Source organism: Manacus candei, unplaced genomic scaffold (assembly GCF_025592945.1).
Source record: "Manacus candei isolate 608988 ecotype Guabito, Panama unplaced genomic scaffold, ASM2559294v1 h1tg000170l, whole genome shotgun sequence".
Lineage (NCBI taxonomy): Eukaryota > Metazoa > Chordata > Aves > Passeriformes > Pipridae > Manacus > Manacus candei.
In genome coordinates, this window is record NW_026138218.1 from 94,754 (window position 1) to 119,818 (window position 25,065).

The window sequence follows — 25,065 nt, forward strand, 5'->3', positions numbered from 1 at the left end:
GTTCTGGGGGGGGGAAATGCCCATGTGCCAGGTGGGATCGGAGCTGTCTCATAAATAGCCGGGGGGGAGCAGGGTCCCAGCCCCCCCCGGGAGACCAACACTTAAATAAAATCTGGGACAATCATAAAAAAATACCAAAGCTGGGGGGGAGGGAGGGCGGTCGAGGTGGGCAGGGGGTCCTTTGGGGTGCCTTGCAGGGGCGGGAGGGGCCGGTCTGGGGGGGCTGCGGCGTCCTCACTGCGTGGGGGGCACGGGCGTGGCCGTGCTGGGGGTGGGTGCGATGGGGTCCGTCTGCAGGGGGGGGCCTTGGTCTGCAGAGAGAACACAAAGGACGGGGGGGGGTCACATCTGGGGGGGGCAAGGGGGTGCACGAGCACCTCTTGCCCCACAGCTCCGGGGGGAAGGGTTGAGGCCCCCGCCCGGCCCCGAGCCCACGAGTGCTCCGCCCGCTCCCGGCGGCCCCCCCGCGTCCCCCCCATGTCTCACCTGCGAGGAGGCCGGGGTTGGGAAGGAGGCTTCCCTGCACGGCGGCCACGATGGCGGGGCTGTGCGCGGCGGCCGAGCCCCCCGCCAGGTGCGGCAGGGCCAGGCCGGGTGGGTGGGAGTTGGGGGGCAGCCCCCCGCCCCCCGGCATGCTGCTGGCCAGGGCCCCATGCAGCGGGAGGGGGGGCGGGTTAGCGGGGAAGGAGGCGCCCAGGGGGTCGGCGGGGGGGTTAGCCATGCTCAATGGGATGGCGGATGGAGGCAATCCGAAGGGCAGGGCCGCGGGAGCATTACCGGGCACGGCGGGGTGGCCGCTGCCACCGAGGGTCCCCGCCAGGCTCTGGGACGGCGGCTGCTGCCCAGGGAACGGCGCCGGGGCTGCGGGCGAGAGGGGCGGTGAGGAGACCCCAGCAGAGACGCCCACCCTCCCTCCCGCAGCCCTCGGCACCGGGGAGAGCGTCAGCGACGGGCCCCACGCCCCCGGGACCCCCTCGCCCGACCCCTGCCCGGCGCTCACCGTGGGGGACGTTCGGGGCTCCCGGTGGCGGGGGCGGCTGCGGCGGGGGGGCCCCGGGCAGCGGCTGCCCCACGGGCTCGGGGGGGCCCACCATGGCCGGGGTGGGCGGCGCGGCCAGCGGGTGGGCGGCGGGGGCCAGGGGGGCTCCGGCGGCGGGCAGGGGCTGAGCCCCCGGGGGCAGCGGGGGCGGCTGCTGCTGCTGCTGCTGCTGCAGGTGCTGGAAGTGCTGCTGCCGCGCGCGCATCTCCGCGTACTTCAGCTGCTCCATGTGGAAGGCCTGGCGGTCCGCCAGCAGCTGCTGCCGCTGGTATTCCAGCTGGGGGGACACGGCGGGGTCAGCTGGACGGGGGCACGAGCAGAGGAGCACCCAGCACCCTCCCGGGGGTGGCCCCACACTCACGGCCTCGCGCTCCCGGTCCATGATGGTCTCCAGCTCCTCGAAGTGCCGCAGTTTGATCTCCAGCTTCTTCATCTGCGTCTCCACCAGCAGCGCCACGAGGGACTTGATCTTCCGCTCCTCCACGGCCGCCAAGTGCTGGGGGAGGCCGCCCGGGGGGTCAGAGCCCACATCTGGGTTGTGCTTCCCCCCAGCCCAGACCCCCAGCCCTCACCTTGGCCTTCACGGCGGCGGCGGCCAGCGCGGCGGCGGCGGCGGTGGAGAGGTTCCCCTCGCCGATGTCCCGCTCCACCTTGGCCTTGCGCTCGGCCTCAGGCTCCGGAGGCTCCTTGGGTGCCTCATCCGGCCCCTCCTTCACCTCCTTCTCCTTCTCTGGCTCTCCTGTGGCGCAGTGGGGGCCGTGTCAGCAGTGTCGTGGGGGGCTCGGTGTCCCCCCAGCCCTGCCAGGTTCCCCCCCTCACCTGCACCATCGCTGTCACCCTTGTCGGGCTCCTTCTCGCCCTCCACCTCCTTCCCCTTCTCTTCCTCCTTCTTGGGTGTTTCCCCAGGCTTCTCCTTTGCCTCCTCCTCGGTGGTGCCGTCCCTGGGCTCCTGGGGAAGGACCAGCCCCACGGCCCCACTCGAGTCCTGCCCCAGCCACCCTCCCCGACCCCCATCCCCCTCCCCGGCCCCCCCTACCTTCGCCTCCTTCTTCTCCTCGGCCGGCTGCGCGTCGGCCCGCGCCTCCTCCGCCCCGCTCTCCTCTGGGGACACAAACCCGGGCTCAGGCCCTGCCACGGCCCCCCCAGAGCCCCGACCTGCCCCCGGCCCCTCACCGATGCGCTCCGGCTCGTCCGAGGTGGTGCCGGCGATGCCGCTGCTCTCCAGCCCGAACGCGGGGTCGGCCTTGCCCGTCACCTTGGCCGCCTCCTCCACCTTGCGCACGTGGGCCTCCACCAGCGCCGTGGGCACCTCCTCCTTCATCTTGGAGAATTCCTCTGGGGGAAGTGCCAGGGAGGCCTCAGCAGGACCCCAGCGCCCCTTGGAGCCCCCAGCACTGCGCATCCCTTGGGGGGCTTGTCCCAGCTCTGCAGGGCTCATCCTGGCTCCCCACAGAATTCATCCCTCTCCCCGTAACACTTGTTCTGTCTCCTTACAGAATGCCCTATAGGACTCCTTATAGGACTCATCCTCCTACAGGACTCCCTATAGGACTCATTCCTTTCTCCTACAGGGCTCCCTATAGGACTCATTCCTTTCTCCTACAGGACTCCTCCCTGTCCCCGTGGTCCCTGTCCCCTCTGCCCCCAGGACCCCCGCAGCCCCCAGGCTGGACCCCTGCCCCAGCCGTGTTACCCAGAGCCGACTTGGCGGCGGCGGAGGCGACGCGGGGGTCGACGACGGAGGCCAGGAAGGCCACGGTGCTCATGACAGGGTTGCCCGACTGGCTGAAGGGGATGGGCTGGTAGGCCAGTGGTCCCAGCGACGCCTCCGAGTCCTCCAGGTAGGGATCCTCGATGGGGAGCCGCAGGAAGTGCAGGATGCACTCGTCCTGTGTCCGGCTGCCCACGTGCTCCGACACCTTGTTCCAGTCGTCCTTGTACATCTCCAGGGCCTGCAGGATGGAGCGGGGGGGCGTCAGCAGGGTCTGGCAGCCCCGTTCCCCTCTCCCCACGGACCCCCACTCACCTCCAGCAGCAGCAGCGTCTCCTGCTCCGTCCACTCCCGCGTGGCGCTGGCAGCGGCTTTGCTCTGCACGGGGAGAGAGAGGGGTGAGGGGTGGTGGGCGGGGGGCCGGGGCCAGGCCGAGGGGTGCCCACCTTGGAGGGGACGTTCTTCTTGGTGTACATGTCGGTGCGGAGGCCGAAGTTCTGCATGTCGGCCGGTTTCTCCTTGCCCTTGTCCGGGAAGTTCAGCATCTGCTGCGAGGCCGAGGTCGGCTGCTGAGGGGAGAGGGGACGCTGGGGTGCGGCCGTGGGGGGACGGGACGTCAGGATACCGGTCCCCCCCGCCCCTCCATCCCAGAGAAGCCGTCGTGCCCCGTCTCGTCACGGTGTCCCCCCCGCGTCCCTGCTCCCCGGGGCAGGGCGGCATGCGGGGCGCGAGGGGGAGGAGGGAGGAGCCTTCCTCGGCCAGCGGCGGGGGCACGGACCCCAAGGAGCCGCCTACCAGCTCCGGCTTCCCCTTCACCGTCTCGCTGACGAGCTCTTCGATCTCTTTGCTCTTGCGGCCGGTCTTGGCGTCGCCGTCGCTCTGCCGGCCCTGAGGCAGGCACGGATCGAAGCTGTGCATCCCCCACCCCCCGCCCCACCCCGCGCCCGGCCCCCAAGGGACCGGGGGGCGGCAGGGGGGGGGTCGCGGCTGGGCGGGGCGGACGCCCCCCACACCCACCTGGGGCGTCTTGGGCTGCAGTGGCACCAGCCCCGAGGGGGTGTCGGCCAGCACATGGAAGTGGGAGGTGGGTGGGGGGCCCATGGGGGTGGGCCGGCTCTCGGCGTCCACCTGGTAGTTGATGAGGCCCCACTGCTCCAGGAAGGCGTGGACCCTGTGGAGAGCTGGGATCAGACCCTGCCAGACCCCCACTGGTGTCTGTGGGGTGCCACACTGACCACCCCTGCCCCACTGGCACCAGACCCCTGTCAGCACCAGCACGCAAAACCTGCCAGTGCCTGGGTGCCAGGGTGCCCCAGTGGCACCAGACACCTGCCAGCATCAGGGTGCCACACTGACCCCGTCAGTGCTGAGGTGCCACACTGACCCCATCAGCACTGAGGTGCCACACTGACCCCACCAGTGCTGAGGTGCCACACTGACCCCGTCAGTGCTGAGGTGCCACACTGACCCCTGTCAGCACCGCGGTGCCACACCAGCCCCAGCCCCACTGGCCCCGGTCTCCTGCCAACACGAGGGTGCCAAACCCCCCCCTGGCCCCGCACCCACCGCATGATGGCACAGACGTCGCCGGCCAGGTTGCGGCGGCAGGCGGTGGAGGTGAGGTACTCCTGCGGGTTCAGCCGGTACGTGTCGATCATGAAGTTGCGGTAGGCCAGGTATCTGGGGGAGGGTAGGGGGTGAGCGCTGGGCACGGCCCCGGGGGCGATGGGGGTGGCATGGGGGGTCAGGGCTCACATTTCGGGGGTCTTGGATTTATTCTTGCCGTTGAAGAACTCGGGCAGGGCGCGGCGCTCGATGGCGTGGACGCTGCAAGAGGAGACGCTCGGTGGGCGGCCTGGACACCCTCCTTCCTCATCCCTCCTCATCCCCATCCTCGCCCTCAGCCAGCCCTGTACCTGTTGTAGTCGAACCAGGCGGCGTAGCTGGGGATGATGATGTGGTGGGTCTGCTCCGTCACGTTGTCCTCGTGCAGGTCGGGGTTCTTGGCCTGCTCCCCCTTGCTCCCAGTGCCGTTCTCCTCCTCGTCCTGCCCACAGAACAGCACAGCATGGGCAAGGGGGTCCTGGGCCCCCCTTCTGCGCCCTTTGTCATCCTCACCGAGAGCAAGATGAGGCCAATGGCCTGGGGCAAAGGTGCCTGCAGCCCCAGGGGTGAGGGGATGGTCAGAAAAGGGCCTTTTTGCACCCAGAAGAGGGGCAAGGAAAGAGGGATAAAGAGGTGACACCATCGAGCAATGGTGCTCCCCGTGCTGGGAACACCTTCCCTGGGCTCACCTTGCCGGCTGTCTCCATGCTCTCATCTTCCTGCTCATCTGAAGGGAGGAGAGGGGTGGTTTTGGGCACTGCCAGGCCGGGGGTCCCGGGGCTCTGCCACGGTGCCTCACTCACCCAGGTCTGTCATGGTGCCCCCCTTCACAGGCGCTGACTCCGAGTCCTTCTTGGTGTTGACTGTGGTGGAGGGAACCAGCACTGAGCACCCCCAGGACACCCCCCACCCCACCCCAGTCCAGCTCACAAGGGGGGAACCTTGCGGGGGGGCTTCTGATCCTCACCCTGACCTGTTTTGGGCAGGGTGACCTCCTCCACGTTGGGGACGGGCGAGGGCTCGTCCATGTCCTTTGTCAGGTCCTCCTGCTCCTCCTCGCGGTGCCCGCGCTTGGATTTGTTGTAGGGGGTGGAAGGTCTGGGAAGGGAGAGACCCCCCCATGCCCAGTCACCACCACCCCAGGCCCAGCCTCCCACAGCCTCTGTGGGGCCCAGACCCCCTCCCTGGACCGCCCCAGCTCACCCCTTCTTCGCGTTCTTCTTCTTGGCCTCGGGGGTGGGCGACGGGGAGGGCGAGCGCTTCCGCTTCTTGTAGTTACCCCCCTTCTTGTCCCGCCGGTCCGAGTCGGGGCTGTTCACCTGGGAGGCACGTGGGGGATGGCACAGGGTTCAGCTGGGTGGGACAAGGCCCCCAGCACCCCCTCTACGGGGGGCTCTGCACCCGCTCTGACCTCGTCCGTCAGCGTCTTGGCCGAGATCTTCTTCCTGCGGGTGACGGGGCTCTTCTCGTCCGTCACCTCGTAATCCTCCTCGTTCATCCACTCGTTGAAGGTGTCCGTGTCCAGGATCCACTTGGCATGGACCTGTTGGGCAGGTGTGGGGGTGTGTCAGGCGGGGGTGGGGAGGGGGCTGCAGCTGCTCCCCCAGCCCGGGGGACCCCCGTTACCTTCCGAGGCTTCTCCGGTGTCGGGGCGTCCTCCACGGACGCCTCGATCTCGCTGGCGGGGATCCAGGTGTCGTAGCTGCAGGTGAAGGACGGGGGTCAGAGTGGCACCCACAGCGATTCTGGGGGGTCAGGGGGCTCCTCAAAGTTTCAGCCCCCCCACCTGGGCCCTCTCACCTGTCTGGGTAGTAGCCCCAGTGCAGCAGCACCTGCTTGTCGCGCTTCATGACCGGCCGGACCCACTCCTCTGTGGGAGACACGGGGGGGCTGGCACTGATCCTGCAGCCCCCCTGGAGCCTCCCGTGATCCCAGGCACAGCTCTGACCCCCCCAACCCCTCCCTCACACCCACCTTCCTCCAGGTTCCCGGGGACAGGGCAGACAATGTGGGACGCGTTGCTCTTGTCCTCGGTCACAGTGCCCTGCGAGAGCCAGGGGTTGGATCCAGGGCTAAATACCAGGATGAGGTGTTGGATGAACCCCCCCTCGTGCCCCCCACCCCAGCGCTGCCACCCACCTGGTGCCTCTTGACGATGTCCTTCAGCTTCCCCAGCAGTTTGGGCTCAATCTCCTGGTGCAGGAAGATGTTGGGCCGGGCCAGGCAGTTGTTCTGGGGGGTGGAGAGCAGACTGGTGAGGTTGGAGTGGGACAGGGGGGCCCGGGGGGGTCAGGGATGGGGCCTCTTACCTGCACCAGGGATTTCTCGATGGTCATGAACATCTCCACGTTGCGGTCCATCCGCGAGGGATTCTGGAAATCGAAACGCCGCCTTATTGGAAGAAAAGAGCGACTCTCATGAAAGCCACAGCTCAGGTCTCCTTGTCAGCATCCAAAATTTGGGGGGTGGGGGTGGGACATGCGCCTGAACCCCATCAGGGGTCCGTGGGGAGGGGGACACACCGCCCAGCACGTGTTTGCTCTGGAGCTGGGAGCCCTACAACCAGCCCACCCTGTGCACCCCTGCCCGAGGCCACCCCAGGGTGTTCCCATGGAGGGGACCCCCACCCTTGCCCCCGGGACCTCCTCATGGCCCCCCCAGCCACCCAAGACCCCCCGTCCCGATGGGTGCAGGTGGGTGCTCACCATCCTTGGTCGCTCTTGAATTTATAGGCCGCTGCCAGGATGTGGCACAGGGCTCCCCCCGCCTTGAAATCCAGGAAGCATTTGATCTGGAAGGGGAGGAGGTGGGTCAGGGGGTTGGTGGGGGAGCTGGGCAGGGTGTCACCCCCTTGTTGGGTGTCACCTCCTCATCACGGTGACACCCCCACGTGTGGGTGCCATCCCCTCGCTGAGGTCCCATCCCCAAGTCTGGGTGCCACTCCATTGGGGTGACACCCCTGTGTCAGGGCACCATCCCCTCATCCAGGTGCCTGGGGCTGGGATGCAGACCCTGCAGGGCTGGGGCACTGTCCCCAGCTGGGGACCTGTCCCTGTGTGGGGACGCCGTCCCCAGGGCCATGGGGTGCTGTCCTGCGGTCCCAGGGGCAGTGTCCCCTGGTCCTTGGGGCACAGATGCTGCTTGGGGGCAGCTGCCAGCAGAAGGGTGCCCCAGCGTCCCCAGGCACTGTCCCCAGGACTCCGGGGCGTGTCCCTGGCCAGGGCACTGTCCCAGGGCTGCTGTCCGTGGTCAGTGCTGTCCTCAGGCCACTGCAATGCTGAACGGGGTCACTGGGGCTTCGGGTGCTGTCCCCACTCAGGCCCTTGTCCCCAGCTCACTGGGGCTCCGTCCCGGGCCCTGTCCCCAGGTCTCTGGGGTCTTGTACCCCACGTCTTTCAGGCACTGTCCCTGCTCAGGACCTTGTCCCTGCCCATCAGGGCCTTGTCCCCAGCTCGCTGGGGCTGTCCCTGGGGACTGGGATGCTGTCCCCCGGGTCCTGAGGGCTGGCCCTGGCTATCGGGGTGCTGTCCCCACATCTCTGGGTGCTGTCCCGAGCCAAGGTCCTTGTCCCCCCTTCACTGGAGCTTTCCCCCGGATACCCAGGACCCCGTCCCAGGGCCATCGGGGTCCATCCCTGCACCCTTTTGGGGCACCGTCCCCGCTCGGGGCCTTGTCCCCAGACCCCCGGGTGTCCCCCCCGTGCCCCCCCCGTGCCTCCCCCATGCCCGGTGTCGGCGGCTCTCACCGGCAGCTTGGTGAGGGGCGCGTTACTGACGTGCTTCCCGAACACCTCCTCCTGGAACTGCAGCAGCTGCACCACCAGGCTCGACAGCGACTTGTTGGTGGGGGGCTCCGCCTGGATGTACTGCGGGGGCGAGGGGTCAGCGCGGCCGCGGGGCCCGGGGGCGGCGGTGGGTGTGGGGGGGGCGATGGCGGCGGCGCCGTGACAGGCCGGGCCCGGCGCGGGGCGGCGGCGCTGCCCCATCGCACCCTCGCCCACCTACCTTCTTGTAGTTCTTGCCGAGCCAGAGCCGCACGTTGTCGAACTGGCTGACGGTGTCCGAGGCCTCGTAGTACTTGACGTTGGGGCCGCCGTCCTTCTTCCGCACCGCCATCTTGAGCGGGCCGGGCCGCGCCGCCTCCGCCCGCCCGCGGGCTCCCCCTGCGGGCCCCGCGCCGGTACCGCCGCTGCCGCCGCTCCCCCTGCGGGCCCCGCGCCGGCACCGCGGCCCTGTTCCGGTACCCCGGCTCTGTTCCGGTACCGCGGCCCTGTTCCGGTATCACGGCCCTGTTCCGGTACCGCCGGTCCTGTTCCGGCACCACGGCCCTGTTCCGGTATCAAGGCCCTGTTCCGGTATCACCAGTCCTGTTCTGGTTCCGCTGTTCCCCCTTCAGTCCCGCCGGTCCCGCTCCGGTCCCGCTGCCCCCGGTCTCCGATACCGGCCCCGGGGATGTGCTGGGCCTGCCGGAGCGAGCCCGGAGGAGGCACCGAGATGAGCCGAGGGAAGGACGGAGCGGCTCTGCCGTGAGGAAAGGCCGGAGAATCGGGATCACTCGGCCCGGAGAAGGGAAGGCTCCGGGGTGGCCTCATTGTGGCCTCCCAGGACCTGAAGGGAACACACGGCAGAGACGGGGCCAGGCTGTTTGCAGGAGCTCAGAGTGAGGGACAGGAGGGAAGGGGTTCGAACTGAGAGAGGAGGTTTAGATTAGATATGAGCCAAAAAATCCTTCCCTGTGAGGGTGGTGAGGCACTGGAATGGGTTTGCTAGAGCAGCTGTGGCTGCAGCGGCCCAGTCTAGTGAAGGTGTCCCTGCCCGGGGCAGGGGGGTGGAATGAGACGGGCCTCAAGGTCCCTTCCCACCCAAACCATTCTATAACTCCAATGAGACGGGCCTCAAGGTCCCTTCCCACCCAAACCATTCTATAATCCCATGTGTGTCGTGCGGGAGGCTGGAGCGGATGTGGCCCCGAGGTGGGGCGGGGAGCCCCGGTGAGATCCCGGGTGGATCCCGGTGGATCCCGGTGGATCCCCGGTGGATCCCGGAGCAGATATCCCGGGTGGGTCCCGGCAGATCCCGGTGGGTCCCGGAGCAGATATCCCGGGTGGATCCCGGTGGGTCCCGGAGCAGATATCCCGGGTGGGTCCCGGTGGATCCCCGGTGGGTCCCGGAGCAGATATCCCGGGTGGGTCCCGGCGGATCCCGGTGGGTCCCGGAGCAGAGATCCCGGGCGGATCCCGGTAAATCCCCGGTGGGTCCCCGAGCGGCCCGCGCGGGGCGGGGCCGGGCCGGTCTAGGCGGAGCGCGGCGCACGGAGGCGCGAGAGTCACGGTGGCCGAGTGGTTAAGGCGTTGGACTCGAAATCCAATGGGGTTTCCCCGCACAGGTTCGAATCCTGTCCGTGACGCCCGCTCTGTATTTTTTAGCGCGGTCCCGGCTCCTTTACCGGCGGCGGCAGCGGGGACTCCCCCCACGCTCCGGTTCCCGCTCGCACCGGCGGCAGCAGCGGGAGCTCCGGTACCGGCTGTTTTAACGGCGGAAGCCACGGGAACGCTCCTCCAGTCCCTGCTCTTTTAACGGTGGGAGCGAGGAGGAGCCTCCCAGCCCCGGCACCGGGTCTGTTACCGATGGGAGCGGCGGGACAGGTTTATCCTTTTTGGGGACCACACTTGGGGGGCTTCACACCTGGAGCCCCCCCGGACACTCAGCCACACCCCCGGCGGGGGCCGTTCCCTCCCGGGTCGGTGGGAGCCCGTCAGTGACATTTATTGATCTCGGGGACCCCCCAGGATACCTGGATCCCCCCAGGATGGGGAGGACACCCCCAAACCCACCCAGTTTTCCCCTGGGACTGAGCACCCCGTGGTGGGGAGGGGTTCAGGGTGCAGGTGGAGGCCCCCAAAGCAACGATAAAGCAACCAGAACTCTCTTTATTGATCACTTCAATCCCTGCCTCCCGCCCGATCCGCTGGGACCGACACCGGAGGAGAAACGATGGTAAAAAACAACAAAACAAATGCAAATAAATTAAATTCCCAACAAGTCCCAAGGAACCAGGCCAGAGGCGCCTGCCCATGGTATTTTGAAACTCAAATAAAAGGGGGAGATAAAAATGAAAAAAAGGCCAAAAAAAAGGTACAAAAAAATACAGAACCACAATCACAAGTGTCTGGAAAAGTAACACCAACAGTGGAGAAAGCGGAGCCAAACACGGGGCGGGACCACGGGAGGTGGGAGGTGCCCGAGGGGACACGGCTGCTCCCGAGGAGAGGGCTGGGGCATGCACAGAGCAAGGGGGGACAGAGGGGTCCCCAGGCCTGAGGACCCCCCACTCCAGGGACTCGGCTGCGGCTGTTTGGCTCCGGGGTCAGTGACACTGGCAGGGTCCAGTTTGGGGACACCAAGAGGAGCCCCTTCCCCACCCGCAGGAGGGGAGCAGCTCCCGCTGCTGCGGGGTCGGATCAAAGCGAGGTGGAAAATGCAGGGGCTGAGAAATCCCGGGGGGAAGTGGCTATGGAATGAGTGAGAGCTGCCGGGCAGCAGGGCTGGTCCTGGGGGTCTGGGCTGGACTGTGAGCCGGGATCTGGGGGACCCACCGAGGGGCCTGGCAGTGCGTGTGGAGCCATCGCTCCTTCTGTCCAGGAAAGACACGGAACAGGGAAGCAGAGGGGGGACGTGGAGGGGCTGCAGCCCGGCCGAGCTCCGCGCAGGGTCTGCCAGAGGGGTTTAATCGTGTCACTGAGGAACCAAGAGGTCGGAGGGGGCAGTTCCCTAAAATCCAGGTCGGTGACCAGGGAACGCCCGCAGTTCTGAGCGGCCTCCCTGGGCCTCCCCCCCCCGCACCTTCCCCCCCTCTCCCCCGAAGGTTCGCCCCCGGGGTCCCTCAGATCTCCTCCACTCCGTGTGCAAAGATCATGACGAGCCCCGGCTCGAGCACCATGTCCTCGCCCATGTGCTGGTTCTCGCAGGCCATCACCACCACCGCCTGCTTCCCGGGGATGCGCTTGGCCACATAGTTCTCGTAGTAGCGCCGGTTCATCTGGCGCGTCTCCAGCGTGGCCAGGCCCTGCGGCCAGTTCCGCTCGTGGGCGTTCTCGATGAGCTCGTTGACGATGGACGCGGGGCAGCCGCTCTCCACCAGCGAGCGCTTGATGACGGCCTGGAGCACCGCGTCCGGCGTGGAGATCATCCCGCCCCACCGCGTCACCCGCGCCGGCTGCAGGGAGTTCACCCACCTGGGGACACGGGGAGGAAGCCCAGAATCCTTGAGGTTGGAAAAGCCCTCCAAGGTCACCGAGTCCAACCTGTGCCCGACCCCCGCCTTGTCCCCCAGCCCAGAGCTCTGAGTGCCACGGCCAGGCCTTCCCTGGACACCCCCAGGGATGGGGACTCCAAACCTCCCTGACCACCCTTTCCAGGAAGAAATTCCTCCTGATGTCCCCAGACTTTTGCTGTGTCTGGATCACCCCTCACCCCAGGAGTCCAGCTCTGGCTCTTTGGAAGGAACTGTGGCCCCAAACCCTTGAGCCAGAGCCAGACACAGCTCAGCAGTGGGGGGGTTGCAGTCACAGACCCCCAGACTGGTTGGGGTCGGAAGGGACCTCTGGAGATCACCCAGTCCAACTCTCTTGCCAAGGCAGAGTCACCTTGAGAAGGTGACACAAGAGGGTTTGGAATGTCTCCAGAGAGGGAGAGTCCACACCCTCCCTGGGCAGCTGTCCCAGTGCTCTGCCACCCTCCACGGAAAGAAGTTCTTCCTCATGTGGAGGTGGAACTTCCTGTGTTTTAGTTTGACAACACCTTCCACAAGGAAATCATTCCTGATTTCCAACCTGAACCTGCCTTGGGGCAGCTTGAGGCCACCTCTTCTTGTCCTGTCACCTGTTACCTGGGAGAAGAGGCCCATCCCCATCTGGCTACAATCACAATTTCCCACCAGAGCTGGGGAATGGCTCTGTTTTGGGTGCTCTGTGCTTGGGAGTGAGCCTGGATGGGGAACACTGAACTTCCCCACCTTCCCTTCCTGTTTTCATCCCAGGCTGCTTCAATCAGCTCCACAATCCCTCCCTTCAGGGAGGGGAGAGAGGAGGAGCAAGGAGCTGCTTCCTCCAGCAGCCTTTCTCCCAAGGAGGAAGGAATTTGGCAGCTTCCTGTTGGTGGGCAGGATGCAGGTGGAACAATAACACTCCAGACCCATTGTGTGAGCAGCCCCTGTGCCACCCCCAGCACAAACTCCCCTCTTCCCTCTTGGGAACCATTTCCTTCTCCTCAGAAGGCACTTCACCCCCTCCCCAGTCCCTCAGCCAGGCTGGCAGATTCCCAGTCCCCCCTGCCCAGCCCCGGGACTCACTCCAGGATCTCGTTGTACTCGATGGTCTCCTCCAGGTTCTGCAGGTTGGGGTTGACGCTGCGGATCGCCCGCATGTAGGCCTTGAGCAGCTGGATATCCCGCTTCTGCCACGCCAGGGAAAAGTGGGATTTGGGAACGGGGTCACCGTGGGGGCCCCATGGCACAGACCAGCCCCACAGACCCCTCGGGCCGGTGCCACCCCAGCAGCCACAGACCCCCAGCCACACTCAGCCCAGGCCACTCTCCAGCCCCTTTTTTTGGGGGGGATTTTGGTGTCCAAGCAGCCCACGGGGACCAGGGGAACCCTGGCACGAGCCTGGCACAGCTGGACCCACCTGCTCGGCCAGCTGGTGCTTGTGCTCTGCCGAGGTCTTCTCCAGCTCGGCGATCCGGGTCTGCTGCTGCTGCACCACCGACCGCAGGTGCTTGATGCAGTTGTGGTTTGGCAGCTCATCTTTGGGCATTTCCAAGCTGCCAAGGGTTAGGAGAAAAGGGGGAGGCCCCACGTTAGGGGAAGCTACACACAGGGCACTTGGCATCGGCGTGTGAGCAGCTTCCAGAGCTAATCCAGGCGTGAGGGACCAGCTCAGACACCTCTGAGGAGTGTGGGAAGGCCCTGCCGTGCCAAACGGTCTGGGCAGAGTTATGGGAACAAACCACCACTGCCACAGTGCCATGGGATGGGGATTTTCCTCCTCCAGAGGGATCAGGGAGCAGAACCAGACAGCCCATGGCCTGATCCAGGTTCTGACTTCACCCGAGGAGATTTCACTATCTCCAATCCAGGTCCCTTTCTGGGGTGCTGCTTTCCAGCACCTCATTCCCCAGTCTGCCCATAGATCCAGGGCTGCCTCGCCCCTGGTGCAGAATCCAGCACCTGAACTTCGTATGGCTGGTGACTGCCCACCTCTCTGGTTTGTCAGGGTCTCTCTGCGGGGCCTCGAGGGCGTCAACAGCTCCTCCCAGCCCCTTCTGCAGCACCACGGCCTCTGAACCCCGGGTTCCTTCCCAAACCTGGGGCTCCTTCCCAAACCCTGGTCCCCTTCCCCAACCCCAGACTCCTTCCCAAACCCGGGGCTCCCTCCCAAACCCTGGTCCCCTTCCCAAACCCTGGACTCCTTCCCAAACCTGGGGCTCCTTCCCCAACCCTGGTCCCCTTCCCCAGCCCCGGCCCCTCCTCACCCGCATCCCAGCTCGCAGGTCACGGGGCGCTTGGGGTTGTGCTCGCAGTCGCTGAGGTGGGCCATGAGGTTGTCGAGGCGCACGACGGCCGTGCAGCCGAACACGGCGTTGTCGCAGGTGATCTGCAGCTTGGACAGCATGTTCCGCATGATCCGCGGCACCGGGCGCAGGTGGGCCACGGTCACCACGCTGCGGTCCACGGGGCACGTCTGCTGCTGCGAGAACCACTGCGTGATGCAGGCGTTGCAGAAGGCGTGCTCGCAGTGGGGAGCCTGCGGGGGGGCAGGACAGGGCCACGGGTCACTGCCGGGCTGGGAAACATCTCCGGGACCGAACCCGAGCCGTGCCCGGTGCCCACCTCGCCCCCAGCACCGAGTGCACGGCCGGGCCTTCCTCGGGCTCCGAAATGTCATCATTTCCCAGATTAAAACATCCCTTGGCTGTGTTACACAGACGGGCTCTGCTCTTGTGTCCAAACTGCACTCGAGAGCGTTCAGGACTGGGGAGGGGGGGCAGATTTTGGGAACAGGGAGCTTTGTCCCTGGTGCCAATTCCTTTCCTGTGCTGCCCAAACCCTCCACAGGAAAGCTCAGAGTCCAGGGAGCTCGCAGTGTGCACGGTGCCCATCACCTGATCCAGACATCCACGAGCCTGGGGCTGCCACCAGAGCCTTCCAGCAGCCAAGATCAGTGCTGAGGTGGGACCTACCTGAACTGGCTCCTCCAGGACCCCGCTGCAGATGGGGCATATAAGGTCCTCATCAACATCCCCCTGGAAACGAGTTACATCATACCCCATCGCTCGTCACCGCTGCCAGAACCCTGCAGAGGGGACAGAGGGCTCAGGGCAGCTGCACAGGGCACATCCCAGCCCTCTGCCTCCCAAATTCCTGCTCTCTCCTGCCCCAGCCACACCTGGAGCTCTCACCAGGTGCCCTATGGGGGAGGGAAAAGGGTCTCAGCCCCCTCTGTGTGCCCGGAGCTGCCCCAACGCTGCTGCTTCCACTCGAAATTCCCAATCCTGAGGCAATTTTCCACTTGGTGGTTGTTGGGGTTTGATCTGGGGGTTGTTTTGCACAGTTTATTTGGTTTGCTGAGGTGGGACACGTGCCAGGGACCGTTCCTGGTGCAGCCAGACCCTCGCCAGCCTCACACAACGGCACCAGCTCCTCCCTGAGAGGAGGGAACATCCTGCCAAGGATGGCAGTGCCAGGTAATTCCCTTCTCCAACCCCTCAACCCTCTGCCAGGGCCGGCCTTGAGCTCTGCCCCGGCAGTTACTGGGCCCTCTGCTCCTCCTGCCCCGTTCTCACGACATCAAAGGCGGTGTCCAACCCCTGCAGCCCCATAAAGGAGTCCCCACCCCAAATCCAAACAGGAGCTGGCAGGGACAGGAGGGGTGTGAGGACACGGGGACCGTGGCAGGGCAGCAATTCCAGCTGTGCAAACAGCAGCAGGTGGCTTTGCATCCCTCCAGCTCTCAGGATACAGCTCCAGAACTCTGCATCCACCCGGAGGTTCAGTAACAAAACCCTTTCCCTGCCAGTCCCAGGGATCCTCTGGGAATTCCCAGGTCTGCCCAGCTCCTTCTACGTGAAATACAAGATACAGAAACCAGGCAGGGGCAGTTCCTGAGCCAGTTTGGCAGGACTTCTGTCAAACCTCTGGAATTTAAGGGAGATCTCGCTATTTCCCCGTGGATATTGATTTAAACCAAAGCTTTTTGGAGCAAGAAACCCCCCAGACCCGGGAGCAGCCACCATCCCAAGGCTCCCCGTGCGTGGAGGGAGGACTGAGCTCCTGCAGGAAGCTGTGGGGGAAGGAACAAAGCCATTCCCCTGGAGAGGGGGCTGTGAGAGGGCCCTGCCTTACCTCCCGTGGCAGAATTCCTCCCGGAGCAACGCAGGGCTGGGCTGGCTTCACTCTGTGCAGGGACTCTCTCCCAAAGGCCCATCTTTCCCCTCACTCTTCCACAGCCCAGAACGTTCCTCGGGGGCCCCACGCCGGAGTCAGACAGGACAGAGCTGGTCCCAGGGAACAGAGGAGAGAGGGAGGATGAGGATGGTGGAGGAGGGGGAGGCTGTGCCCTGCCCATCACCCCCCTCCAGCCACGTGGGAGAGGAGCTGGAATTTTCTGAAGAGCCTTTGAGACTCTCCAAAAAACGACAGAGAACCTGTGGAGGAGCCCGGAAGGCGCCAATCCCACCATGGGCACGGCGGGGACGAGGGGCCAAAGGCCCCAGGCAGAGAATTCCCACTGTATCCCAACCCACTCCTCGCCTCTGATTTCAGTGGGTCCCTTCAGAGCCCCAAACCAGCTCTGGAGAGCCCTCGTGCCCCCCCTGAACAGGACAGTGACAGGACCCACATCCCCGTCTCCCTGTGGCCCTCGGCTTCGGGAATTCCAGCCCCATTCCCAGCTGGATCCACAGGGCAGGGACACAAACACCAGCCCATTGGGCAAAGCCTCAGCTCTGCAGTGACAAAATCCCGCTAAAAATACCCGTTTCCCCAAATGCCACTTAAAAAAAAAATAAAAAACATCTCCTGACACAAATCCAAGTTTTTTTTTCTCTCTCGCTGCGAAAAATCGACAGAACGGGAAAAACTATTTTGGTTTGAGCTCCTGGTCATGGCAACGAGGGGAAAAACCAGCTCAGGAACAGCCTGGGTGGTGCTGCCATGGGGGTTTGGGCACCAGAACCTTCGACACCATCATTACTGAGGCACCAGAATTTCCCTGGTGCTGCTGAATTTTGGGGCATTTTCACGTTTATCACTTAAAATCACGGCAAAAAGTGCCCTTCCTGAAAACAAGGCTGAGCTCGGGTGCTGTTTAATTCCTGCCTTCCCTCTGCTTCCCAAACACTGCTGGGCTTTTGTGCCCAGGGACCAGGGTCAGGTGTGCTCCCCACATCCCCCAAATTCCTAGGGATTGTTCCCCAAGTTCCTTTGGATTGTCCACCCACATTCCTTGGGATTGTTCCCACATTCCCTGTGACTGTTCCCCACATTCCTTGGGATCGTTCCCACATTCCTTGGGATTGTCCCCCACATTCCTCGGGATTGTCCCCCACATTCCTCGGGATTGTCCCCCACATTCCTCTCTCTCTCCGCGGTGGGGGCTCCCCCTTCAACCCGGAGCCCCCGGCCCTCGCTGTCCTCCCTGCAGACGATTTCTCACGGGAGCCACTTCCAGCCCGGTCCGTGTTCTCCCAGCCCGGTCCGTGTTCTCCCAGCCCGGTCCGTGTTCTCCCAGCCCGGCCCGTGTTCTCCCCCGCAGTCGCCCCGGTGGGACCGGGGCCGGTTCACGCCGCTGATCCCCCCCGGGACCGGGACGGGCCCCGGCGCAGCCCCGGGGGGGATCGCCCCGGGGGGGGATCGTCGTTTCGCTCCCGGTGTCCGGGGGCGGCACCGAGAGCACGGCCGGGGATTCTCCTCCTCCCACCGGGACGGGGCTCCAGCGGCAGCGGGACCGGCCCCCGGGGCTCTCATGGCCGGGGGGGGGGTCACTCCCCACCACACGAACTCCCGACCAGGTCCGGCCTCCCCCAGCCCCGAGCCCCGGCGGCCCCTCCCGGACCACCGCCCGCTCCCCCCGGTGCTACCGGGGTTGCATCGCGCCCTCCCCGCCCCGGGAGCCCCGAACACCGCCCACGGGCCCGGTTCTCCCCACGGGGCGCCCCTCCCGCCGCCCCACGTACCGCGGCCGCCGGGCCCAGGCCTCTCGGGGGCCGTTCCGGGGCCGCTCCGGGCTCAGGGGCGGCCGCGGCTTCCACCGGGTCCCCCCCGCCCGGCCCCGCCGCGCCGGAAGTTGCCGCGCCGGAAGCGCCGCTCTGGCCTCGCGCGAGCAGAAACTCACTGGTCGGGGCGGGGCTCCGCGAGGTGAGCCGCGCTAAGCCCCGCCCTCACTGCATCGCTATTGGTTGGAGCAGCTGTACGTCACCCGCCCTGCCCTACACTGATTGGCTGCGCGGGGCAGTGTCCGGGGGCTGCCGGGAGCGTGCCCGGTGAGCGCGCGGCGGGGGCTGCGAGCGCCCCCTGGCGGCGGGGCGGGAGAGAGGGCGGTGCTCCCGATCCCGATCCCGGTCCCGGTCCCGGTGGCCCCGGAGTCTCGCTCGTGGGTAGTCCCGTCCCCGCGGTCCTGTCTCCAGTGTCCCGGCGGCCCCGTTCCAGCGGTCTCGTTCCCCGCGTCCCCGCACTCAGCCCGGTGGTCCCGTTCCCAGCGGTGATGCCCCCCCGGTGTCCCGTCCCCGCGGTCCCGTCCCCGGTGTCCCCGCAGCCCGGTGGTCCCGTCCCCGGTGTCCCCGCAGCCCGGTGGTCCCGTCCCCGCGGTCCCCGTCCCCAGCAGCGATGCCCCCCGCCGTGTCGCGTCCCCGCTGTCCCGTCCCTGCTGTCCCCGGTGGTCCCAAGGCCGGTAGTCCGGTAGTCTCATCTCCAGTGTCCCGTCCCCGGTGTCCCATCCCCGGTGTCCTGGTCCCATCCCCGGGTGGTCCCATACCTGTGCTCCCCGTCCCAGCAGTGATGTCCTGCCCCCCGGGGGTGGCACAGCCGGTGTCCCCCCGTACCCCCCACCCCCGGTGTCCCCCCTGTCCCCGGTGTCCCCCCATCCCCGGTACCCCCCGTTCCTCCGCAGGGTCCCGCCGGCACCATGAGCACCGAGACGCTGGTGAAGGACGTGAAACCGGGGCTGAAGAACCTCAACCTCATCTTCATCGTGCTGGAGACGGGTGGGTGTGAGGGCGGGGGGTCCCCCCCGGCCCCACCTACCCCCCTGACCCCGCGTGTCCCCCCAGGCCGGGTGACGAAGACCAAGGACGGGCACGAGGTGCGAACGTGCAAAGTGGCCGACAAGACCGGCAGCATCAACATCTCGGTGTGGGACGATGTGGGGAACCTCATCCAGCCTGGGGACATCATCCGCCTCACCAAGGGGTACTGGGGGGGCTGGGGGGGCGCCCGGGACCCCCGACCCTGCGGGGACCCCGCCCTGACCCCCCCTTCCTCCTCCTCCTCCTCAGCTACGCGTCCGTCTTCAAGGGCTGCCTGACCCTCTACACGGGGCGCGGGGGGGGACCTGCAGAAGATCGGCGAGTAAGGACGGGGTGGGGGGTCCCACCGGAGCTGGGGGGGGGTCTGGGGGGGCACGGGGACCCCACGGGCCCTCTCTGCCTGCAGGTTCTGCATGGTGTACTCTGAGGTGCCCAACTTCAGCGAGCCCAACCCCGAGTACGTGGCGCAGCAGTCGCAGAGCAAAGGGGTGAGCTGGGGGGTCCCGGGCTGGGGAGGGGGCTGGGCCGGCACTGCCAGGACCCCCTTGGCCCCCCGAGGGCAGCCCCCTGGCTCTGCAGCACACGGGGGTCTCCATCTCCTCCTCCCCAGGCCCAGAACGAGAGCGCGAGTGCTTCTGCTTCACAGACCACCCAGGGCCCCCCCGCAGCCCCCCCAGGTAGGTCATGCAGCCCCCTCCCCACCCTGGGGCTGCAGGATTCCCCCCCGTGGGACCCCCAGGCTCGGGGGGGGGTGGGGGCGGCTCCACCTTTCCCTCCCGGTTCTCTCGCAGCCCCCGACAGCCAGAACGGGAACGGGCTGAGCCCGGGGGGCCCCGCGCACCCCCCCAGCGCCCCCGCGCACCCCCCGAGCGGCCGCATCACCCGCAGCCAGCCCGGGCACCCCGGGCCCGCCTCCGGCCCCGTCAGCAACGGCAAAGAGACGCGGAGGAGCAGCAAGAGATAACGGGGACCCTCCCCCGGACCCTCCTCCCTCCAGCCCCGGCACGGTCGGGAGCGGCGGGGGGGGGCCCGGCCCCCCAGCCCCGCGCAGCCCCCGGACCGAGGAGGGGGTGCCCGGGCCCCGCTGCCCCCACTCACGTGCCCCCGGGGGCGGCGGGGGTGACCGGGAGCCCCCCGTGCTCGGGGGTCCCGGGCGGGACGGGGCTGAGCGGTGCCGGGGGCTCCGCGGCCCCCCCGCCCTGTGCCCCCCACCCGCAGCGCCCGGGACCCTCGGGGTGCGAGTTAATAAAGGTCGAGCTCTGCCCACGCCTCTCCTGCTCCTGCCCGGCACGGGGGGGACCCGGACCCCCCCCCGCCCTCAAGGCCCTCCCCGCGGCCCCTCCCGGCACCGGGGCCGGCCGGGAGCAGCTCGGGGTGACCCTTGGCCCCCCCGGGTCGGGCGCAGCAGACGCGGGACGGGGACGGGCAGGGCCGCGTCCCCCCGGCCCCACCACCGGTCAGGTGGGCTCGGGTGGGCAGGGGAGGGTCCCGGGGGGGCACGGGCGATGCCAGCGCCGCGCCCGGGGGGGGGTCCCACGAGTGGGGGGGTGATGGGGACAATGAGACCCACGTGGGTGGGCGAGGGGGGCTTCGGGGAGGGGGAGGAGGCACCCACGGGGCCGGGGGGGGTCGGTGGGGCGCTGGCTCCAGGGATTTTCCATCACGGCCCGGCCCCACGTGGGAGAGGGCAGCGGCCATCCCACCATCCCATCTCCACGTGCGGCTGTCCCGTGTCCCTGCTGGGGAGGGGGGGAGCCCGTGGGGGGCTGTGGGGCTGGGGGTGGTGGGGTGGGGGTGTGAGGAGGGAGCCGGGGGGTTCCGAGGGCTTTATCTCCCGCCTGGTGAAACATTAACTCCCTCACAAAACCTGCCCCCGTTGCAAAACCTCCCCTCGAGGCCGAGGGTCACCATGTCCCCCCACAGCACTGTCCCCACCGCCCCCCTCTCCCACCTGGGGAGCCCTCGGGGGGCACAGGGGCAGCCCCCCTCACCCCGGCCCCGCTGCCGGGGTGTCCCTGAGCCCTGGTGTGGGACACGTGTCCCGGGAGGTGACCCTGGGGCCGCCTGGCGCTTTCCCTGTGGACGGACAGACGGACAGGGGCAGGAAAGCGCAGCCACCTGGGGGGACCCCACGTCCCGGGAGGTGCCCACGGGCAGGGGGGCTGCGCCCACCACAGCTCCCCCCACCCTCACCCCGGTGTCCCCCTCCTCCCCCAGCTCCTGCCCCCAGGATCCGGCCCCATGGGCCCCCCCGGGCTCCTCCTGGGGCTCCTCCTGGCTCTGGGGGTCAGGGGGACGCCAGAGCCCCCGGGGCCGCTGCCCGAGGAGCAGGAGCACGGGTATTACCTGCAGCAGCTCTTCGGGCAGTACGGGGCCAACGGGACCCTGCCCTTCGAGGGGCTGGCGCGGCTGCTGGGCAGCCTCGGGCTGGGCCGCGTCCAGGTGGTGCAGATCCAGCACGAGGAGCTGGGCCACGGCCACGTCAGTCACCTGGACCTGCTCGAGGTGCAGGAGGAGAAGCACCGGCACCGGCACCCGGTGTGGGAGCACGGCGGGGACGCGGCTCCCGGCGCCCCAGCGACCGACCGGCCCCACAGGTACCCGGTTCCCCCCGGCCCCGGGAGGGCTGCCCCACACCCAGCGTGATGGGGGGCTCACCGCCCCGGTCTCCCGCAGCCCCCCACCCTCCCAGACACAAAGCTGGGCGGAGCCGGTGCCCACCGAGCCCCCCGGGGCTGGGGGCCCCCCCCGGCAGTACCAGCCCACCCTCAGCCTGCTGGGGAGGGTCCTGGGCTTGGAGCACTCCAGCGCCGACCACCCGCACGACGACGTGAGTGGGGCGGGGGGGTCACATTGTCCCGCTCCGCTGCCACATCCCGGGAGCCTGGGGGACCCCCGGCTGCTCCCCGTCCCCCCGGGACCCCCAGCAGCGCTCAGCGCAGCCCCCCGGCCCCGCAGTGCCTCAACGTGACCCAACTGCTGGTGAACTTCGGGCTGGACTCGGCGTCGCAGCTGACGCCGGAGCAGTTCACCCTCCTGTGCCCGGCCCTGCTCTACCAGATCGACAGCCGCGTCTGCATCCAGCACAGCGATGAGGTGACGCTGCCTCCCCCGGGGGGGGGCCTGTGGCCAGGTAACCCCAGCCCGGGGTAACCCCTCCCGGGCCCCCGGCCCCAGGTTGTCTGTCCCCGGGTCCCCCCCAGCCTGTCACCCCATTGCTGCATCCCCACGTGCCCCAGTGTCTGATCTCCGTGCCCCCAACTCTGTAGCCCCATCTCTGGTTCCTCGAGCATCTGGTCCCCCTGTCCCTGCACCCTGAGCCCCTGGTCTCCCATCAGATGGACCCTGTGGACCCTCTCCGTGCATTCCCATCCCTGGTTCCTCCATCATTGGCTTCCCAGGTCCCCTGTCACTTCAGTCCCATCCCTGGATCCCTCCAACCCCATCCCTACAATGACTGTCCCTCCAACCCCAAGTGTTCCCCCCTCACAATCCCCAGCCCCCGATTCCCATCACCCCACACTCCTGGTCCTGGGGTCCCCATTCCTGAGGTCCCCATCCCCACCTCCCTGGGGTCCCCATATCCCACATCCCCAAAGACCCCCACCCCTGCATCCCCAAGGACCCCCCATCCCCACACCCCCTCCCCGTGCCCCCCCTGCTCCGGCCGTGCCCCCTGACCCTCCCCACAGCGCTGGGCTGGGCTCTCCTGGCCGTGGCCTCCGTCAGCCTCCCGTCCGCCCTGGCCGTCCTCCTGGTCCCGCTGCTGAGCCGCGGCTTCTTCCGCTCCCTCCTGGCCTTCCTGGTGGCCCTGGCCGTGGGGACACTCTGTGGGGACGCCCTGCTCCACCTCTGGCCCCACGTAGGTACCCCCACCCCCGTGGAGGGGAGGTGGCACCCTGGGGGACACCGGGGTGTCGGGGTCCCTGACCCACTGGGTCACCCATGTCCAGGCCCAGGGGGGGCACCAGGACACGTCGTCGGGGCCGGGGCCGGCGGTGCTGCAGGGGCTGGCGGTGCTGGGGGGCATCTACCTGCTCTTCCTGCTGGAGCTGCTCCTGGGGATGCTGCGGCGCAGGAGGGAAGCCACGGTGAGAGCCACGGGCACGGGGCAGGCGACGGGGTTGCCACCAGGTCCGGCTTTGTACCCAACACCTCGGTTCCTTCACAGGGACACCCCCATGGAGAGACCCCCGGTGTGGCCGCGGGGGTCCTGGCACCGTCACGAGGAGGTACAACCCCCCCTCGTGCCCCACAGTGCCCACAGCCCCCGGCCCCGGCCCCCACCGTGTGTCCGTCCCGCCGCAGGGGCCGAGCTGAGACACCTCAGGGCGCCAGACACGGATCCGGAGCTGGAGCTGAGGCCCCACGGACCCCCCCGTGAATCCCCCCACGGGCCCCCCCACGGACACTCCCACGGCCCCGCGCTGCCCCTCGGCCCCGGGGCCACTGACATCGTGTGGATGGTGGTCCTGGGGGATGGGATCCACAACCTGACAGACGGGCTGGCCATTGGTGAGGGGGGAGAGCTGGACACGGGCACGGACCGGGATGTGGACACGGAGGGGTGCCCAGGGACAGGGGCAGGGGGTGCAGAGTACACCGGGGACAGGAGGACAGGTGGGCACAGGGGCAGGAGGACAGGCGGGCACAGGGGCAGGGGGTGCACAGGGGCAGGGGGTGCACAGGGCACGGGGTCCCTGCAGGTCCGGGATGAAGGACCCTCTTCCCGCAGGTGCCGCCTTCTCCCACAGCCTCTCCAGCGGGCTCAGCACGGCGCTGGCCGTGCTCTGCCACGAACTGCCCCACGAGCTGGGTAAGTGCTGCTCCCCCTGCCCCTGGCAGCCCCCCAGCTCCCCCCACGCCCCCCCACCCACCCGCTGTGCCCGCAGGTGACCTGGCGGTGCTGCTGCGGGCGGGCACTGCCCCCCGCTCCGTCCTGCTGCTCAACCTGCTCTCGGCCCTGCTCTCCTGCCTGGGCGTGGTCGCGGGGGTGGCCGTGGGGCACAGCGGGACCCCCCTCACCCCCTGGGTCCTCACCGCCACCGCCGGCATCTTCCTCTACGTGGCCCTGGCCGACATGGTAAGGGCTGTCCGGGCTGTCCGGGCTGTCCGGGGTGTCTGGGGCTGTCTGGGCTGTCCAGGGTGTCCGGGGGTGTCTGGGCTGTCCGGGGTGTCCGGGGCTGTCCGGGCTGTCCGGGCTGTCCGGGGTGTCCGGGGGGTGGGAGCCTCCTGCTGAGCCCCCGCTCTGCCCCAGCTCCCCGAGGCCCTGCGAGGAGCCGCCGAGGGCCCCGGCGAGGGCACCTGGAGCCGCTTCGTCCTGCAGAACGCGGGGTTCCTGCTGGGCAGCGGCATCATGTTGGGCATCGCCCTGGCCGAGGGGCACGTCCGCGCCTGGCTGCAGCTCTGAGGGGCTCGGCCGGGGCCAGGACCGGATGGCAGGACCCCCAACCTGCCCCCAGGACCGGAGTTTTTCACCTCCTGAAGACCCTCAGCGGCATCCGCTGCCTCGGGAGCCTCAGGCTCAGCCCCGTGGGGTGGGACTCGGGGGTCCCCTCAGGCTCAGCCCCGTGGGGTGGGACTCAGGGGTCCCCTCAGCCCCCCTGGCTGGGGGCACTGGGGTGCTCACACACCCGGCTCCGGGGCTGAATCCAAGCTTGTTCCCCTTCCCGTCCTCCTAGACCAGGCAGAGGAAGGACAACAGCCCGTAGAAGCAATAGCATTTTAATAAACATAATTGATTCAAAGCCACAATACGAAGAACAGGACTTGGTTGCAGCTCACACGGTAGAAAATAGATCAAGTCTGAATGCTTTTGTCTTTTTTTTCCCCCCTTTTTCAGTATCTTTTTAGTTCCTTTCCCTCCCCTCCCTTCCCCTTCCTCCTCCCCAAAGGTGATGCAGGATTTCTGAAAATACAGAACATCTGAGAAAAAAGTAACTGCTCAGGAGGCTCGGGGGAGCCGGGAGGGTGGGCTCACACTGGGGCTCTGCAGCTGGGAGAGGAACCAGCCCAGGCCCTTTCCAGGGAATGCTGAGCTCACTCCCTGCAAAGGTCTGAGCAGCCAAATCCAGGGGCTGGAGCACTCGGGGTCTGGGCACCCTGGGGCAGCCAGGGGGACAGTCACAGGTGGGTGATGTCCCAGCCCAGCCCCACGGGGGGCCAGGGTGGGCTTCACACTCTGCAGGGTCTTCCAGGGGTGCCCGAGGAGCGGGACAGGGACACCCTGAGCCCCTCCATGTCACACCCATGTCCCTGCACAGGACACTGCGGGGGCAGGAGCCACCACAGGAGCCTCCCGGGAGCAGGAAGGCACCAAACAGCCCAGCAGGGATGTTCCCCGGGATGTTCTCCGGGATGTTTTCCATGTCAGACCTGGAGCACCCGTGGGATGGGGCCAAGGTGGCAG

The 25,065-nt window shown here is 67.7% G+C and overlaps 4 protein-coding genes and 1 non-coding gene across 14 annotated transcripts; 3 read left to right on the forward strand and 2 right to left on the reverse strand.

Annotated features, from left to right (window-relative positions):
- Positions 1-118: 118 nt before the first annotated feature.
- SMARCC2 (SWI/SNF related, matrix associated, actin dependent regulator of chromatin subfamily c member 2) lies at positions 119-8,503 on the reverse strand. Of its 9 annotated transcripts, none has more exons than XM_051773500.1 (29): positions 8,360-8,503; positions 8,101-8,220; positions 7,061-7,146; positions 6,665-6,746; positions 6,495-6,587; positions 6,330-6,399; positions 6,156-6,225; positions 5,982-6,057; positions 5,767-5,898; positions 5,559-5,674; positions 5,329-5,453; positions 5,159-5,218; positions 5,045-5,082; positions 4,667-4,797; positions 4,506-4,577; positions 4,317-4,430; positions 3,768-3,921; positions 3,546-3,638; positions 3,197-3,316; positions 3,066-3,128; positions 2,733-2,991; positions 2,213-2,374; positions 2,076-2,140; positions 1,859-1,988; positions 1,612-1,778; positions 1,401-1,535; positions 1,001-1,316; positions 487-861; positions 119-311 (listed from the first exon to the last, which is right to left on the reverse strand). In XM_051773500.1, exons 1-29 carry the CDS (start codon positions 8,468-8,470, stop codon positions 235-237), a joined length of 3,612 nt encoding a protein of 1,203 aa, XP_051629460.1. In that variant the 5' UTR covers positions 8,471-8,503; the 3' UTR covers positions 119-234. The 9 variants fall into 9 exon arrangements, with proteins under 9 accessions (XP_051629460.1, XP_051629459.1, XP_051629458.1 ...); XM_051773499.1 differs by having other exon boundaries at positions 3,197-3,319; XM_051773498.1 differs by having other exon boundaries at positions 5,323-5,453.
- Positions 8,504-9,679: 1,176 nt separating this feature from the next.
- Positions 9,680-9,761, forward strand: TRNAS-CGA (transfer RNA serine (anticodon CGA)). Its single transcript has one exon. It is a non-coding gene; the product is annotated as a tRNA-Ser (tRNA).
- A 503-nt stretch (positions 9,762-10,264) lies between these two features.
- Positions 10,265-17,716, reverse strand: RNF41 (ring finger protein 41). Its single transcript, XM_051773515.1, has 7 exons — positions 17,589-17,716; positions 15,757-15,908; positions 14,595-14,707; positions 13,887-14,158; positions 13,040-13,175; positions 12,705-12,808; positions 10,265-11,589 (listed from the first exon to the last, which is right to left on the reverse strand). The coding sequence occupies exons 3-7, from the start codon at positions 14,682-14,684 to the stop codon at positions 11,238-11,240; spliced, it is 954 nt and encodes a 317-aa protein (XP_051629475.1). The 5' UTR covers positions 14,685-14,707; positions 15,757-15,908; positions 17,589-17,716; the 3' UTR covers positions 10,265-11,237.
- A 107-nt stretch (positions 17,717-17,823) lies between these two features.
- Positions 17,824-19,926, forward strand: NABP2 (nucleic acid binding protein 2). The gene is given in 8 exon segments (XM_051773521.1): positions 17,824-18,004; positions 18,521-18,614; positions 18,681-18,819; positions 18,906-18,951; positions 18,953-18,978; positions 19,063-19,144; positions 19,267-19,333; positions 19,448-19,926. Coding segments are annotated over 7 exon segments (612 nt in total). The 5' UTR covers positions 17,824-18,004; positions 18,521-18,535; the 3' UTR covers positions 19,621-19,926.
- Positions 19,927-20,053: 127 nt separating this feature from the next.
- SLC39A5 (solute carrier family 39 member 5) lies at positions 20,054-24,936 on the forward strand. 2 transcript variants are annotated; one of them, XM_051773511.1, is made up of 11 exons: positions 20,054-20,117; positions 20,874-21,253; positions 21,333-21,486; positions 21,615-21,789; positions 22,349-22,518; positions 22,610-22,747; positions 22,828-22,888; positions 22,965-23,171; positions 23,392-23,472; positions 23,549-23,739; positions 23,914-24,475. In XM_051773511.1, the coding sequence occupies exons 2-11, from the start codon at positions 20,898-20,900 to the stop codon at positions 24,064-24,066; spliced, it is 1,686 nt and encodes a 561-aa protein (XP_051629471.1). In that variant the 5' UTR covers positions 20,054-20,117; positions 20,874-20,897; the 3' UTR covers positions 24,067-24,475. The 2 variants fall into 2 exon arrangements, with proteins under 2 accessions (XP_051629471.1, XP_051629473.1); XM_051773513.1 differs by lacking the exons at positions 20,054-20,117; positions 23,914-24,475 and adding an exon at positions 24,499-24,936 and having other exon boundaries at positions 20,495-21,253.
- The last annotated feature ends 129 nt before the right edge of the window (positions 24,937-25,065 follow it).